Source organism: Dasypus novemcinctus, chromosome 17 (assembly GCF_030445035.2).
Source record: "Dasypus novemcinctus isolate mDasNov1 chromosome 17, mDasNov1.1.hap2, whole genome shotgun sequence".
NCBI classification, from domain to species: domain Eukaryota; kingdom Metazoa; phylum Chordata; class Mammalia; order Cingulata; family Dasypodidae; genus Dasypus; species Dasypus novemcinctus.
The window spans coordinates 44227315-44245443 of record NC_080689.1 but is presented as its reverse complement, the minus strand read 5'-3'; the positions used below and the strand labels follow the sequence as shown (position 1 = coordinate 44245443).

Here is an 18129-nt window from a genome sequence, read left to right as displayed (position 1 = left end):
CAAAAATAGGCAAACAGACCAATGAAACAATAGAGAATCCAGAAGTAGATTTGTGTATATATGATCACTTGAATTGTAACAAAGGTGTTAATATAGTTCAGTAGGGGAAAATGATGGTCTTTTCAGTAAAAGTGCTTGTCAGTTGGATATCACTATGGGGGAAATAAAAATTAATCATAACTCATACCATCATAAAAAATAATTCAAGATGGATCATACACCAAAATGTGAAATACAGAGCTTTCAAAATAAAATATAGGAGTTGAGGTAGGCAAAGATTTTTAAAAAGCAGGACGAAAAGAATACGTATGAAAGAAAAGATTTGATAAATTGGACATCATTACAATGGATGTTTCTTCATCAGAAGTCACCAGAAATTAGAAACTTAAGCCCCAACCTGTGAGAAGCTATTTGTGATAAATATATCTGAAAAAGGACTTGTTTCAAGAATAAAGAATGCCTACAAATCAATAAAAAATTCAATAAAAAACTTGAACAGGTACTTCACAAAAGAGGATATCCAGGTGGAAAATAAGCATATTAAAAATATGCCCAGGGAAGCAGACTTGGCCCAGTGGATAGGGCGTCTATCTACCACATGGGAGGTCTGCGGTTTAAACCCCGGGCCTCCTTGACCCGTGTGCAGCTGGCCCACGTGCGGTGCTGATGTGCGCAAGGAGTGCCCTGCCACGCAGGGGTGTCCCTGCGTAGGGGAGCCCTTCGCGCAAGGAGTGCGCCCGGTAAGGAGACCCACCCAGCGCAAAAGAAAGTGCAGCCTGCCCAGGAATGGTGCCACGCACACGGAGGGATGACACAACAAGATGACACAACGAAAAGAAACACAGATTCTCATGCCGCTGACGACAACAGAAGCGGACAAAGAAGAACATGCAGTAAAATGGACAGAGAGCAGACAACGGGGGAATTGGAGGGGGAAGGGGAAAGAAAGAAATTATAAATAAATAAATAAAATATGCCCAACATCATTACTCAGACTTTGTTGGCATGCTCATATTTCATCTTCCTTTCTGCCTGAAAACAAGAATGTAGTTTTATTTTAAAGGTATTAATGTTCTTAACCATAAGGAACAAGTAGATAACATAAAATATAGAAGTTACAGAGGTTCTGAGATCTTATAAAGCACTTAAACTATCTGTTTGATAGTTCTTGCCTCCTTTCTGAGATGGTACCAGAAACTCAATTGGACCTCTATTAGCCTTTTTTTGTTTCTGACACAGAAGGCCCTCTAGATTTCTTTTTCCCATCATGATTTCACCCCAACATTGTCTCTTGAAGACACAAGCATTCAGAGAAATGATAGGTGTCATTTGTCTCAAAAAGGCAGTTTGCATTCCTGAGACCCTTGATAGCCATTTTACTGAGACTTATTCCACCTGTGAAGGCATTTCCTTATAATTCTCCTTCTTGACATAAAAATTAAACCTGTCTGTTTACTTTATGTACATGTGTGGCTGTGTATGTGTGTGTGCGTGTGTGTACACATGCAGCAGTATGGTTTTTTTAGAGGGGGGATTTTTTTTTTCTGGTAATACATACAACCTAAAATTTCCACTTTTAACCATATTCAAATACAAAATTCAGTGGTGTTAATTACATTTACAATGTTGTGCTACCATCACCACCATCCATTACCAAACCTTTTTCATCTCCCCAGACAGAAACTATACCAGTTGAACACTAACTCTGCATTCCCTATCCTGACCCTAGCCCCTGGTAACTGTATTCCAGTTTCTGACTCTGTGAATTTGCTTATTCTAGTTATATTACTGATATCATACAATATTTGTCCTTTTGTATCTGGCTTATTTCACTCAACATGATTCTTCAAGATTCATCCATGTTGTCACATGTATCAGAACTTCATTCCTTTTTACATCTGAATATTCCATTGTGTGTATATACCACATTTTGCTAATCCATTCATCTGTTGATTGAAACTTGGGTTGTTTCCATCTTTTGGCAATTGTGAATAATGTCACTGTAAAGATTGGTGTGCAAATACTGTTTCAGTCTTTGTAGATATGATTAAATTAAGGATCTTGAGATGGGGGTATTGGACCCTATCACAATATCCTTATCCTTATAAAGAGAGAACCAGAGGCATCTTTGACACAGACAGAAGTGAAGACAATGTGACCACGGACACAGAAAGTGGAATGATGAATCAAGGAACTGCAACCACCAAAAGCGGAAAGATTCTAAGAAACTGAAAGAGGACACATGACCCTGCCACACTTTGGTTTTGCTCCAGTAATACTAATTTCATATTTCTGTGCTCTGGAACCATGAGAGAATAAATTTCTGTTGTTTTAAACCACCAATTTGTGGTAAAATATTATAGCAGCCACAAACTAATATTCCTTACAAATTTTTTTAAAATTTACAAAAATATTTTAAATTGCCAAGGTAATTTTTGACTAAAGGGAATAAGACATAGTACCTTCTACCTAGATTATTATATTTAACCCATAAATTTCTAATAGGGTTAAGAATCATAATCAGTATGATATTTTACTGGAAGAAAATTGTTCTTGTGAGTTTAGTTAACTTTTTAGAGCATTGTTTTTTAAGTTTCCACCTAGGCCATAATGGTTCAAAATTATAATTAGTCAAAATAAAGTAATAATTTAACATGTTTTACTTTAAATCTTATAAGTCAAGAACTAATTAGTTGAAGGAAATGTAAGAAAGCCTTTTTATTTTTCAGAATGAGGGTTATTGAAAATAATTCCATGAAGATTCAAATGCAAATAGACAAAATGAAACAGCTTAGGGTGGAATATGACACGGAAGAAGTAAAATACTGTACTTTCTCCAAAGATCCTTCAAAACCTATTCCAGGTACTGTGTTTTGCTGAAAATATTTGAAATTCCAACTCTTTCCATTTTTACCTAATACAGAAAGTGATATAAGTGAAATGATAAGTGTACATTTACCAAGCATATGTTGTGCAAACAACTTCAGCCAGAACTCTAGGGAGATACAAAGGAATGGGGAGACTTAACCCTAAAAGATTAGAAGAGTTACAGTCTGGCTAGATGATATAAAGTGTAATGCAGTGGCTCTTAAAATGTGGTCCCTGCATTAACATCAGCCTCAACTGGGAACGTGTTAGAAATGCAAATTCTTAGTCTCCATCCAAACCTGCTGGCTCAGGAATTCTGTGGGTAGAGCCCAGCACTCCATGTTTTAAGTTTTCCGGGTTGTTCTGTTGTACTCTGTAATCTGAGAATCACTGGTATAATATACAGAAAAACTCGTGTATTAACTTCTAGTGACTATTGTTATAAATGTTGATGTCAGCATTCACTGACTCCACGCGCTCAGTATAATATTCTTGTCACATTTTAAAAAATTGGAGTACATCCAGAAATTTTTCCAAGATTTTGAAGGTTTGTATGATGAATGATTAGGAGAATTGCAAATATTTGCTCTGGAGAAATGAAATACTTTGAGACCAGATAACTATATTTAAAACTTTTAAGGATTTTGAGGAGGAATGATAGACTTAAAAAAAAAAAATCATAGGATCAATAGGTGGGAATTTTAGGAAGACAGATTTAGTCTCAATAAAAGAAGGTATGTCTTGAGATTATGATCTCCTCCCTACTAAGGATTTCAAACTGAGGTTGAATGGTCATCCTTCCTTCGGTGGAAGAAGGAGCTAGATTCACTTTCAAATATAAAGTTGTGAATAGCAAATTACAAATAAGATACATATGAAGAAGTACAGAATAACTGATAAAATGACTAAATGCTGAGAGGATTCAGGCTAAGAGGATGATTAAAACCAAGCAGATGTAGCCACATAAAACACTAATGGAAAATCATTTAGAAAAGAATTATTTGTTGAGTAGTTTTCCAGGGTTAATTTCTCCACCTTGTTCAATTCCATCTCTGGTTTGTAAATGGATGAAAAAACACACTATTGTAAAATGGGGGATTAATAATCTTGTTACTATGTTTCATTCCTTTTTCCTATGTTGATATTTTTCTCTGGAAATCTGGCCTATTTTATTGGCTCTTGGTAAGATACAGTATGCTTTTTACTATCGCACATAGTGTTTAAGAGAAGGAACAGTTTGTTCTATAAATTCTCACTGCATATGTATAGTGGCAATATGTTATATAAAAAATGTCCGGTCAAATGAAAAATTCTTACTGTCATAAATTTATGGAAAGTAAAGTGACACCAGTTTTTTTTGTGTGTAGGAATCAAAGGTTGGAATTTTTTTTTGTAGGTGTTTTGGAATGTAGATGAGTGCAGATTATGATTTCAAAATGGTCTGGTGTGGAACTTAAGGCATTGGTTGATTAAGAAAATTAAAGACGTAATCACTGAGTAGGAGAAGATTTAAAAAACTCTTCTAAGTGATTAGTTTGTCTTGCAAAAGGCAAAAGAACGACAGCCATGAAAGCAAAAAAAAAAAAAAAAGGTTTAGCTGAAAGAATAAAGGTGAAATATCCACTTGCTTCTTTTTTTTTTTTAATTAATTAATTTATTTAATTCCCTCCCCTCCCCTGGTTGTCTGTTCTCTGTGTCTGTTTGCTGTGTCTTGTTTCTTTGTCCGCTTCTGTTGCCATCAGCAGCACAGGAAGTGTGGGCTTCTTTTGCCATCAGCAGCACGGGAAGTGTGGGCGGCGCCATTCCTGGGCAGGCTGCACTTTCTTTCGCGCAGGGCGGCTCTCCTTACCGGGCGCACTCCTTGCACGTGGGCTCCCCTACAAGGGGAACACCTCTGCGTGGCATGGCACTCCTTGCGCGCATCAGCACTGCGCATGGGCCAGCTCCACACGGGTCAAGGAGGCCTGGGGTTTGAACCGAGGACTTCCCATGTGGTAGATGGACGCCCTAACCACTGGGCCAAGTCCGTTTCCCTCCACTTGCTTCTTATCTAACCTATAAGCAGAGAATTTAGTTTGAGGAAGGCTCTGAAGAAAGTAAACAGTAATATAATAGATAGTATGCTATACTGTAACCTCAGAATAAAAGAGGAGGTACTACTGGGAAAAAAATGGTGCTATGATGACGCCAACTGTGGTTAAGTTGTGAAAGGTACAGACGAGTTTGCTGCTGCTTTCCTCCTGATGGCACTGGAGAAAAAGCTATTTTGATTAACTTGATTTTGCCCAAAGGATTGGTCCTTCAAAAAATCTTTATATATAAAGGAAGAAAGTGTTTTACATGTAGTTTTCCTTTAAATTATCATGTTAATCAGTGTTTGGAGTCTAGTCTTAAAAGAGGATTAATACTAAAGTAAAAAAATCACGTATAGCCAACATTAACTTTGAATATCACTTAAATCATATAGGAAGTCCGTAATGTAATATTTCTCCATGTGTCTAGCACTACCAGTATTTCTTGCCAATATTGGAAAAGAGTATATGGTTGAGCACCAGAGGAAGTTAGTGAAAACTTGAAAAAATAATGGAAAAGGAAAAATACTAAATATACACATTCCCACCATTCAGAAGTAATAATATTTTGTTATATTTGCTTTACTTCTGTTTTTTAAAGACATAAAATATTAAGATGTAAATAAAGTCCCCTTTCATCAGTTCTTGCAGTCTTGTCCACTGCACTGTTATGTATACTTTCATCTTTTTTTTTTCATTGTATTTTCACCTGACATCCATAGGAAACTATTGTTTTGTTGTTGGTAAAATGTACGTAAATGTCATCCAGATGGATATATTCTTCATTTTCACTTACTATATTTTTGGGCTTCATTCATGTTTCTATGTATAGGTCTAGTTAGTTACTTATAACAGTGGTCGAATATTCAATTGAATAAATATGAGCACATTTTGTTTATTTATTCTCTTTAAAAAAAAAAAAAAAAGAAACAAGTAGAATTAACCCAGGGAGGTTTCTAGAGAGAAGAATTTTGAGTTATATCTTAAAGTGAAAATTGGCCTAAAGTAGAAGGGAAGGCATTTGGGATGTGTGTGTGTGTGTATTATGAATAGAGGGACAATGAGAGAAGGAGAGATGGCTGAAGATTTGGCAGGCATTTATAAATTTTGTGTTAGGGAGAAAAAATAAATTTTGTTGAGGTTGATAATAGATTTGGTTAGGGAAAAATCAGTTGACAGAAATCCTGAATTGCTAGACAGAGGCTTTTGGTTTGACTGAGGATCAGTGGTCAGTGATATTTAGGAGTTTGCAGGATGTGGTCATTTTTAAGGTCATTTTTTGAAAAAATGTTTTAAGATGTTAGTGGTTTATATATTCTTGGGATAGTCCATCTTCACTGATTTTATGTTTAAAACTGCTAATCATTAAGGTTGTAGGATATTTCTATTTATGTTCAATAAGCTATAAGTAAATTCTGCCATTTCTGAATTATTTAATAAATATATACACCACATTTTTTTTAAAGGCGCTTTAGATTACTTAAATGTTACATCAAAATATAGGGGATTTCCATATACTTCACCCCTTCCCCCTCCCACACTTCCCCCCATTAATTTCATTAGTGTGGTACATTTGTTACAATTGATGAACACATATTGAAGTATTGCTGCTAAGCATCGTCTATAGTTTACATTATGTTTTATACTTTGAACTGCACAATTTTATACATTTTGGCAAAATGTATAAGAGCTGGTATCCATCATTGCAATATCATGCAGAACAATTCCAATGTCCCCAAAATGCCCCATGTCACACCTATTCTTCCCTCTTCCACCCCCACAACCTCTGGTGACCACTGTCTTTAAAATTGTTACAAGTTCTTATAGTACTATAATAATAAGTCTACTTTAGTCCATAGTTGCATTCCGCTCTTATGATTTTTCACTCCTCAATCTTGAGGATTTTGGGATGGTGATTCCTACTCTGCTTCTGATTGAGAGGGGGCTTAGATCCCTTTGGGCAAATGGATGGAACTGTTTTGCTTGCACTTGCAGATACTCTTTTTTGAAATGGGCATTGCCCATCATTATCCTTTTGTTAGTTGTCCTGGGTGAGTCTGATGAACTGGAGAGTAGATAGTCACTACAACTCTGCTGAAATTCACAGCTCAACTGGCATATGAACAGACTGAAGATTTAAGTCTCTTGGACATTTATTTAATGGGTATAGGGCTAATTATAAGTTCAAATAAAAGGAGCAGAAGAACCACGTATAGGAAAATTATAAATGAGTCTAACTCTGATACACTAGGGGGATGGGGATGGGTTATCGTATATTCCAAGGTAAGGCCCACTGACCAGGTGCTGGTTTCCTGGGGTTATCTGTCCTGATAGTGTCTAGAAGTCTCTAGAGCCCTTAGGAGCACCCCTACTTGAGGCATTGCTTACTGTGGCAACCAGTGAGATCCTCTTGAGATGTGCATAAATATACCTCTGGAATGACCTCCCTGACTCACTTTGAAATTTCTTAGCCATAAAAACTCATTTGCACTTATTATTTCCCCCTTTTTGGTTTAGGTCTTTTTTCAGATACATCACTAGTTGGCACTTGGTAGTAATCCCTCGGTGCCACGTAGGCTCATCCCTGGGAATCATGTTCCACGTTGGGGGGAAGGTAGTGAATTTATATGCTGAATTTGGCTTAATGAGAGGCCACGTTTGAGCAACAAGGAGGCTTTCAGAAGGTAACTCTTAGGCAATATGTATTACTAGGCTAAGTTTTGATTTCAGAAGAACAAAGTTTATTAGTACAAGTGTCAATATCAAGGGCCTATCTTCCTCCTTCGCTAGGCACTACTCATGTACTCTAGAGATTCTTGCCACTCTGTAAGAGAATATAGCAGGGCTCCCCAGGATGGGAATTCAGTATTCCTTAGGTTATTTTGTGGTTCTTGACCCTAAGTATTTCTTAATGTAGTGAACTATGTGACCTATCTTGCAAAGACTTGCTATTGGAGTACAAGTCTCAAAAATGGCTTGGGGGTGTTTGATTTGTTCCCTTTTCCTATAGGTATGACTCTCCAAGAATCCGTCAATCTAGATGCTCTTACTAAATTCTTGAAATATCTTGAAGATAAATATGCCGAAATTAAGCAAGCTATGTTGATAAAATACATACCAGTTCAGAAGAAGGCTGATTTAGATGAGGAAATGAATGTATTATTAAAACGACGGGATGTAGCTGAAAATCTGAATAAAGAGTTACAGTTTCGGTATGAAAGTTGATTACTTTTTTTTTTTTTTTAATTTGAAGCTTTTATTTGTTTATTTTAATATTCCACTATTTGAATTTAGGCAGTCAGTGTGCTGTTGTTGTTTCTTATCTTTATAGTCACCAAAGACTGCAGATTATTTCAAATGCACTCACTTCCTGGGTAAAATCTGATATGAGCAGCTCATTTCCAGACTTCGTGGAGCAAATTCAGAAAACCAGAGATTTGCAGGGTAGTTATCTGTATTTTTTTCAATTAGCACAAATAATGAAAGACATTCTTTTTCCTCCCAGAAACCTTAAGAGTGGGGTTTTCCTCAGATGAGTTTAAAGGAAGCAGAAATATACTTCTAGGTCTTTGTTACTCTATGGGCTTCTTCTTTCAACAGCCAGCTGACAGTTAGTTGGTGAAGAAATAGATCTATTGAGCCAAAAAGAGAATACCTGAAAATGTACCTGAGAATAAGGAAAAAAAGGACAAGGAAGTTTAGGAAGAGGCTGATGCTTTTAGAAACCAAAGCTTTAAGTTGTTGGTACTAAATGTATTTATCATTTTCTGTTGATAAATATCCTTAAACACTTCTGATGGTACTTTGAATATTTACAGGTGACCAAGGCATTGCTGAGGAGTTACTTGAAGATGATCCAAACAGGGCCAAAGAAGCTGAAATTTTGCTTTACTACGTTGAAAGGCAAATACTTTAAAACCTTTGATTTTCCATGTTAAAATGACTGTATTTAGCATCTTGATGAGCTGTAATCTGTAGTATTTGTATCTTTAAAATTCTACTCTAATACATGAATTAGAAGATAAACTAGAATTTTATTTTTTTCATAGATTACTTGTGAAAAAAATGTCAGGTTTGTAATCTATGATATTTTTCAGAAGGGATAGAAGGATTATAGTGTCAATAAAAGTTTATTTATATTTTTCTTGTATTCCCTAGCTCTCAACCTGATATTGCAAAATGTTTTTAAGAATATATCTAATTTTTTATATTTTCTAGCCAATTCAGTTGTTTTTTCATCAGCCTATAATAAGAAAACATCTCTCTCTACTTTATTATTGTATATTGTGTATAATAGAGACTTAAAAGTCATCTAAATAGAAAGAAAAATGTCAGATTTAGAATGGGCAAGCAAAATAGGTTATCAGTCAACTTTAAAAATAATTTTGTTAAATGCTATTGTCTTTCTTCTGTAAAAAAATAGATTAAAAATTTAAAAAATATATAGTGATCTAAGACTGCATTCCTTAAGAAGTTAGTTATAGCTATGTGGTCAATATATAATGAATATTCTTTAATATTCCTAGTTTTATATGTTCAACAGTTTTCAACTGTTGTTTTCCTCTTTTAAAATAGTAAAAAGAAGGCAGTAAAGATCCTTTTGTTTGTTTTGCCCCAAAGCTTGTCTTGTTTCCATACACTGTGTGTTTCTCTCAGTCTACCAGCTTTAGATGAGAGTAAAACTCCTTGTTGAGGCTGAATATTTCATGTATTTTGCCTAATATTACTTCAGTGGCTTTCTTGGCTTCTCGTTCTGGGTCACATATTCCTTTGCAACATTATAAGTTCTGCTTGGTAGAGTTTTATTAATGTGAGGAAAGGCCTAATTTATCAACCTTTTGCATAGGAAGAGGAGTAGAGGTTTATCTTAACTATTATCTTTCATTCTTGTGTTAGCCTACTATTTAATTGAGAATCTGATGCTGGTCAGAACAAAATAAGGTCCTGAGTACCAAGGACACCTCTTGATCTCCACCTTGACAGCTTCCATGCCCAATTATTATTCTCCCCTAGGATGAGCCTCTAAGCAGATCACCCTTCTTTCCTAATACCCCGCCCCCCCTTTTTTTTTGTGGTACCTGGGACCTCTTATGTAGGAAGCTGGCATCACGTGAGCCACATGAGCTCCCCGGAATTGTTTTCTGGTTTTTTTTCATTTGTTTGTTTGTTCTTTGTTTGTTTGTTTGTTTAAGGGGCACTGGGAACCAAACCTGGAAACTCCCATGTGAGAGCCACATTCACTCCCCTAATACCTCTTTTCATTTAAATCTGACATGAGAGAAAAAACTCTGAGTTCATAGTAAATTTACTTCAAGTCCATTCACTCCCTTCTTTATGGCTTCCTGTAAGTACTATAGAAATAAAGTACAGTATCAGGTTCAAAGGTCAGCTAGCAGGTGAGAGTTTTTTCTGAGGCTGCAAAGAATATTGTTAGGGAAAAAACTGAAAGAACATATAGCAGAGTGAATGAATCTAGTTATAGTACATTAGAATTGCTTTTTGTTGTTTTCTATTATTATTCACTATGTTTGGTCTGTATGAGACATTTCTAATGAGTTTTCTTTCTTTTTGTGTATGTGTGTTTACCATTATAATACATTATAAAATACAATGGCTATAGATTCAATGACTTAATCTCACTTGGTGAATATGAAAAGGCAGCTATTTTTGCAGCAAACAGTCCTAGAAGAATTCTTCAAAACATTGGCACAATGAATAAATTTAAAGGTGAGAATTTTTCTGTGAACCTTATATATGGGTACAAATTATACTTTTTCTTTCTGATAGAATGAAAATCTAAAGATCTAGACTCTAGTCTCATCTTCACCATTTATTCAGTTTCCCTAGCTATAACATTAAGGGGTTTAATTCAATTTTTTAAATTAAATGACAAAATATTTCAAATATTCTGAAAAGGATGAAGAAACATACACATGTACTCACTATCCAGATTTAATAAATATTAATATTTTGCCAAATTTGCTCTAATCCTTTTAAAAATAGCTTTGTTGTGATGTAATTGATATACATACATTAAACTATACATATCTAAAGTATTCAGCTTGGGAAGCGGACTTGGCCCAATGGATCAGTCCTCCACCTACCACATGGGAGGTCCACGGTTCAAACCCTGGGCCTCCTTGACCCATGTGGAGCTGGCCCATGTGCAGTGCTGATGCGGGCAAGGAGTGTCGTGCCACGCAGGGGTGTCCCCCACGTAGGGGAGCCCCATGCGCAAGGAGTGCGCCCCGTAAGGAGAGCCCCCCAGCACGAAAGAAAGTAAACCTGCCCAAGAATGGTGCCGCACACACGGAGAGCTGACACAACAAGATGACACAACAAAAAGAAACACAGATCCCGGTGCCGCTGATAAGGGTAGAAGCGTTCACAGAAGAACACACAGCGAATGGACACAGAGAGGAGACAATTGGAGGGGAGGAGGGTGGAGAGAAATAAATAAAAAGTAGATCTTTAAAAAAAGAAAAAAAAAATGTATACAACTTGATAAATTTGACATATTATATAACTGTGAAAACATCACCTAAAAGTTTCCTTAGTAATCCCTTTCACCCAACCTCCCTCACCCTCATCCCCAGACAACCATAGTCTGTTTTAGTCATTATAGATTAGTTTGTATTTTCTAGAATTTTACATAAATGGAATCCTACAGTAGGTAGACTTTTAAAAATGACTTTTTGTACTCAGCATAATTATTTTGAGTTTTATCCAAGTTGTTGTATCTATCAATAATTAATTCCTTTTTATTACTGTGTAGTATTCCATTGTATGAATACAAGTCCTTTATGATATATGTGATTGACAAATATTTTCTCCCAGTTAGTGGCTTGTCTCTTCCTTCAGTTAATAGTGTCTTTCTAAGAGCAGAAGTTTTTAATTTTGTTAAGGCCTAATTTATCAGTTTTTTTCTTTTGTGGATCATGGTATTTTTCTGCATTTACTAAGAAATCTTCGACTAATCCATGGTCACAAAGATCTTTCTCCTATGCTTTCTTCTCAGAGCTTTATAGTTTTAGGTTTATGTTTAGGTCTATGATCCATTTTGAGTTAATTTTTGTAAATGGTGCATGGTTTAGGTAGAAGTTTTTCTTTTTTATGCATATGGTTCTTCACTTGTTTCAAGATAATTTGTTAAAAAACTTTCTCCACTGAATTACCTTTGTACCTTTGTTGAAAATCAGTTGTCCAGTTATATGTGTGGGTCTATTCTGTTCCATTGATCTAGTTGTTTCTCTTGATGCCAATGCTACACTACCTTGATTACTGCAACTTTATAATAATTGTTGAAATCAGAAATGTTCATATTTGAACTTTGCTCTTTATCATATTTGGTTTGTATATTCTAGGTCTTTTGTATTTCTGTAAAAATTTTAGAATCAGCTTGTCAATTTTTACCAAAAAAAAAAAAAAGCCTACTGGGATTTTGATTGGAATTTTATTGATTCTATAATCAATTTGGGGAGAATTGACACTGAATATATTGGGTCTTCTGACCCAGTGTACCGATAAACTCAAGATATCTCTCTTTTTTATTTTAGCTTCTTAAAATTCATCTCAGCAATGTTTTATAGTTTTCAGTGTACAGGTCTTGCACATATTTTGTCAGATTTATCCCTATTTCATATTTTTATGCTACAGTAAATGACAATTTCCAATTGTTCATTGCTAGTATATAGAAAGATTCTTTACTTTTGTATATTGGTCTTGAATCTTACAATCCTGCTAAACTCATTTTTTCTAGTATTTTAACTGAGCATCCTTAGAATTTTCTACATAGGTGATCATGTCATCTGCTAGTAAGGACAATTCTGCTTCTTCTTTTGCAATCTAGATGCCCACTATTTATTTTTCTTGCATTACTACATTGCCTTTATCCTCCATTTCAATGTTGAATATTAGTGGCAAGAGCAGATATCCTTGCCTTGTTCCTGATCTTGGGGATAAAGCATTTAGTCTTTCACCATTAAATATGATGGTAGCAGTAGTTTTTTCATAGATGCCTTTTATGAGGTTGAAGAAATTCCCTTCTATTCCTGGTTAGTGAGATTTTTTTTTAAACCAGGAATGGATGTTAGATTTGTCAAATATTTTTTCTGCTTTATTGAGATGATCATGTATTTTTTGTCCTTTGGACTATATATATATATTCATATATATTACATTAATTGATGCTAAATGGCAACTAGTCTTGCACTCCTTACCCCACGCTCTTTGAAGATTTTACTATAATTACAGAATTGTACACTATATATTCATATATATTACATTAATTGATGCTAAATGGCAACTAATCTTTCACTCCTTACCCCACACTATTTGAAGATTTTCTTATAATTTCAGAATTGTACAAACTTCACCAAAATCTAATTTCAGAACATTTTCATCATTCCAAAAAGAAATTATGTACCCATCAGCTCCTCATTCCCCACTCTTCCATCCCCTTTCTAAGCCCTGGGCAACCACTCATATCCTTTCTGTTGGTAAACATTTGTCTATTCTGGACATTTCATGTCAATAGGATCATACAGTATGTGTTCTTTTGTGACTGCTTTCTTTCACTTGGCATAATGTATTTGAGGTTCATCCTCATTGTAGCAGATATCAGTGCTTTATTCCATTCTATGGAATATTATACATATAAAATATTATACATATAAAATAGGAATTTTATTGATTTTATAGACCAATTTGGGGAGAATTGACACCGAATAATATTTTTTGTTTACCCATTCATCAGTTGATGGTCATATGGATTGTTTCTACTTTTTGGCTGTTATGAATAATACTGCTGTGAACATTCATTTACAAGTTTTCATGTAGACTTGTGTTTTTATTTCTCTTGGATAGATAATTAAGAGTGGAATTGCTGGGTCAGGGTCATATGGTAACTCTATTTTAACATTTTGAGGAACTGCCAAACTGGCTGAACTATTTTACATTCCCACCAGCATTGTAGGAGAGTTCCAATTTTTCCACATCCTTGCCAAGACTTGTTATTGTGTATCTTTTTTGTTATAACCTTTCTAAGTGGTGTGAATTGATATCTCATTGTGCTTTTGATTTTACATTTCCCTAATGACCAACAATATTGAACATCTTTTCATGTGCTTATTGGCCATTTGTATATCTTCTGGCAGTCAATCAAAAATGACTAGATTTGCAAAGAAACAGGAAATTCTGACCCAAAATGAGAAGATAATTTAATAACTCAAATTTTATCCACAAATGACATAAGTAGAATTAGTAGAAAAGGATATTAAAACATTTATTATAATGTATTACTCCATATGCACAGGAAGCTAGAGGAAAGATTGAATATATTAAGGAGAAACATGGAAGATATAAAACAAACACAAATCAAACTTCTAGAGATGAAAACTATAATATCTGAAATGAAATATACTAGATGGGATTAATAGCAGATTGTAGATTCATTTTCAATCTCTGACTATGTCTTTACATGTCACTGATTATTCAGTTATTATCTAGACTATGAAGTTTAACCCACAAGTATTAGTTGAAAATTACAAATATGTAGTTAATTTTAGATTATTAAAGTTTTTAGAAAATGAAAAAAGAGATTAATAGAATTTAAAATGCAAACTGTATTAAAGTATTTGATGTAAAACTTTTTCTTCTTCCTATAGCTGTTGGAAAAATTAAGGGAAAGCCTCTTCCATTACTGCTATTTTTTGAAGCTCTCTTTAGAACAAGTCATGCTGTTAGACGTCCTATTGATGCAGATCTAACCCTGGAAGGAATCAAATGTGGATTATCTGAAAAACGGTTAGATTTAGTTATCCATTGGATTACCCAAGAACGGTAAGTGAAGTTAAGCTTTTAACTTTTTTTTTAGATTTATTTATTTCTATCCCCCTCGTTTGTACTTGCTGTCTGCTCTCTGTGTCTATTTGTTGTGTGCTTGTTGTCTTTTTAGGAGGCACCGGGAACCAAACTTGGGACCTCCCATGTGGGAGAGAGGTGCCCAGCGACTTGAGCCACTTGTTGTGTCTCTCATTGTGTTTCTCATTATGTCTCTTTGTTGCATCATTTTGTTGCATGTCCTTGCTGTGTCAGCCCATTTCGCTCATCTCGCTGTCTTGCATGTCTTCTTTAGGAGGCACCAGGAATCGAACCCAGGACCTCCCATGTTGTAGGTGGGTGCCCAACTGCTTGAGCCACATCTGCTTCCCCAAGCTTTTTTTTCCTTAAGATTTGTTTTATTATTTCTTCCTACCCCCTTATTGTTTTTCACTTGCTGTGTCTGTTTGTCTTCCTTATTTCATTAGGAGGCACCAGGATCCGAACCCAGGACCTCTGATGTGGGAGGGAGGTGCCTAATCACTTGAGCCACCTCCACTTTCTTGCTTTATTATGTCTCTCATTATGTTTTTTCCTCCCATGTCTCTTGTTGCATCAACTTGCTGTGCCTGCCTGTCGTGTCAGCTTGCTGTCTTTCTTTAGGAAGCACCAGTAACCTCTGCCCCCTGCTTTGTTGTGTCTCTCATTATGTTTTTCTCTTCTTGGTCTCTTGTGTCAGCTTACTGCACCTGCCTGTTGTGCCAGCTTGCTGAACTGGGATCCAAACCAGTGACCTCCCGTATGGTAGGCAGGAGCCCAGTCACCTGAACCACATCTGCTTCCCTTCCCCAAAATTTTAACTTTATTTTGATATTTGTTTAAAAAGTTGTTTTCAAAATTTTAGTGGTTTTCTTATCAATATGTTATTTAAACATTACTTCAGGTCCCTATTGCAATTTAATCTCTGTATTAGTCAGCCAAAGGGGTGCTAGAAATCTGTTGGTTTTTCTCTCTCTCTTTTTTTTAAATGGATGTATCTTTATTACCCACCCCCACCCCCCCACCCCCCGCTGTCTGCTCTGTGTCCATTCGCTGTGTGTTCTTCTGTGTCTGTTGTATTTTCATTAGGCAGCTCTGGGAACCCATCCTGGGACTTTCTGGTGGGAGAGAGGTGATCATTTCTTTCTCCACCTCAGCTCCCTAGTTGCTGTGTCTCGTATTGTTGCATCATCTTGCTGCATCAGTTCTCCGTGTGGATGGTGCAACTCCTGGGTGGTCTGCTCTCTTGTGTAGGGCTGCACTCCTTGTGTGGCGGCCACTCCTTGTGCACAGGGCACCCCTGTGTTTGGCAACACTCCTTGTGCATGGCAGTACTCCACATAGGCGAGCTCGCCACACGGGACAGGAGGCCCTGGGTATCGAACCCTGAACTTCCTATATGGTAGGCAGAAGCTCTCTCTGTTGAGCCATATCTGCTTCCCTGTTGTTGTTGTTGTTGTTGTTGTTTTTAATTTAAATGTTCCTCTCCTTGCAGCTTGTTCCTTTCTTTGCTGTCTCTTCTCTGTGTCCATTCACTGCATGTTTTTTCTGTATCTGCTTGTCTCCCTTTGTTGTGTCATCTTGCTGTGCCAGCTCTCCGTGGCGCACAGGCCGTCAGCTCTCTGTGGTGTATGGGCAGTCAGCTCTTTGTGGTGCACGGGCCAGCTTGCCTTCACAAGGAGGCCCTGGGACACGAACCTAGGGCCTCCCGTGTGGTAGACAGGAGCCCAACTGATTGAGCCACAGCTGCTTCCCCTTTGGTTTCTATAAAGGGTATTTTTTTGGAGTAAAAGCTTATAATTATGAGGCCCTAAAAAGTCTAACTCAAGGTACCATAAGAAGTACTCCCTCACCCAAAGTCTTTTGCCACGTGTTGAAGCAAGATGGCAGGCAACGTCTGTTAGGATTCAGCCTTCCTCTCCCCTCTTAAGGCTCTGGGTCCAGCTTCTTCTGATCTCAGCTGTAGGTTGGCATAGGGCTCATCTCTCTTCCCAGGGCTTGTTTCTTTCTGGGCTCAGTTGCTCTGAGCTCTTTACAAGGTCAGCTGTAAACTATCAGGTGAATGGCTCATTTCTCTTCCCAGGGCCTCTGCCATGTCTGTGGAGCTGTCTTTCTTTTCTCACATATCTGCTCTGTGTATCTACTTCTGTGTTCTTGATTGAGTGTCCATTTATATAGCCCACCAAGGGTATGGGAACTCAACCCTGCATGTACTAAGGACCTGGTCAAATCAAAGCCCTAATCTTGACTTGTTTTATGTTTAATCAAGTGAACATAAATCCTTTAAATTTAATAGTCAAAGGGTATCACAGCCAGAGAAACAGACCAGTTTAAAAACACAATCAATATCTCTTTCTGCAACTCATAAATAATATCTCAGAAAGTATTTACTAAGCATTCATGGAGTAATGAGCCCAAATGTGGATTCATGGAAGTTCACAAGATGATTCATTACCATTTGATGATGGATGAAATTTGAGAAATAAGGGTAGAGAGGGATTGATCAGTATCATGCCACTGGGAGGGAAGAGGCAGTAACCTGGTTCCAGACAGGCTGTGGGTACATGACTTTTATATACACCCATGAAATCATCACCACAATCAAGAGAATGAACAAATCTATCACCTCCCACAGATTTCTTTGCCTCCTTTTAATGCCTCATCCTTACATCTACCACCTCACTTCACTCCCCGTCTCTTCCAGTAACCACTGATATGCTTTTTTTTTTTTAAGGAGATACCAGGGATTGAACATAAGACCTTATATATGAAAGCAGGTGCTCAGTCACTAAGCTACATCTGCTTTCCTGATATGCTTTCTGTTACCACAGATGAGGTTACATTTTCTACAGTTTCATGTGAAGGGAATCAATACAGCCTGACTTTTTGGTCTGGCTTCTTTCACTCATAATTATTTTGAGATTCATCTATATTAATTGGTGCTCATTGTCCCTTTTGGCACCTATTTTACATTCTTTTTACTCTTGCATTTCTGTTAGTCTTGATGGCTTTCCTGGTAGGATGACCCTGGTTACCATACCTTTATCAAACCATGACTATTGACTTACCCATTTACAGTTTTTAATTGGCAAGGGAGTACCAAGAGACATGCCAGTAGATCATTTTTCACAGGAAATAAGAACTCACCATTTAAAAAACAGCTTCTTGTATGTTTCTGGGCCCTGCTAGAATTGAGCATTTATTCATGGGATAAATCAATAACTGTGTAACCAGGATTTCCGATTATAAACTCGATCTAATAGGCCCACCAAGTGATAAGGTTATGTAGGCTCACCAGGAATCCATCCACACATGAAGAGGTGGCCAAAAC

At 36.5% G+C, this 18129-nt stretch overlaps 1 protein-coding gene across 3 annotated transcripts in view; it reads left to right on the top strand.

Moving 5' to 3' along the window:
* CLHC1 (clathrin heavy chain linker domain containing 1) overlaps positions 1-18129 on the top strand; it is a 67864-nt gene that overhangs the window by 30227 nt on the left and 19508 nt on the right. For all 3 annotated transcript variants that reach the window (XM_058278579.1, XM_058278577.2, XM_058278576.2), the window contains 6 exons: positions 2730-2863; positions 7951-8152; positions 8272-8384; positions 8759-8843; positions 10561-10667; positions 14606-14780. In XM_058278579.1, the coding sequence (XP_058134562.1) occupies positions 2730-2863; positions 7951-8152; positions 8272-8384; positions 8759-8843; positions 10561-10667; positions 14606-14780 (816 nt within the window). The remainder of the gene's footprint in view (positions 1-2729; positions 2864-7950; positions 8153-8271; positions 8385-8758; positions 8844-10560; positions 10668-14605; positions 14781-18129) is intronic.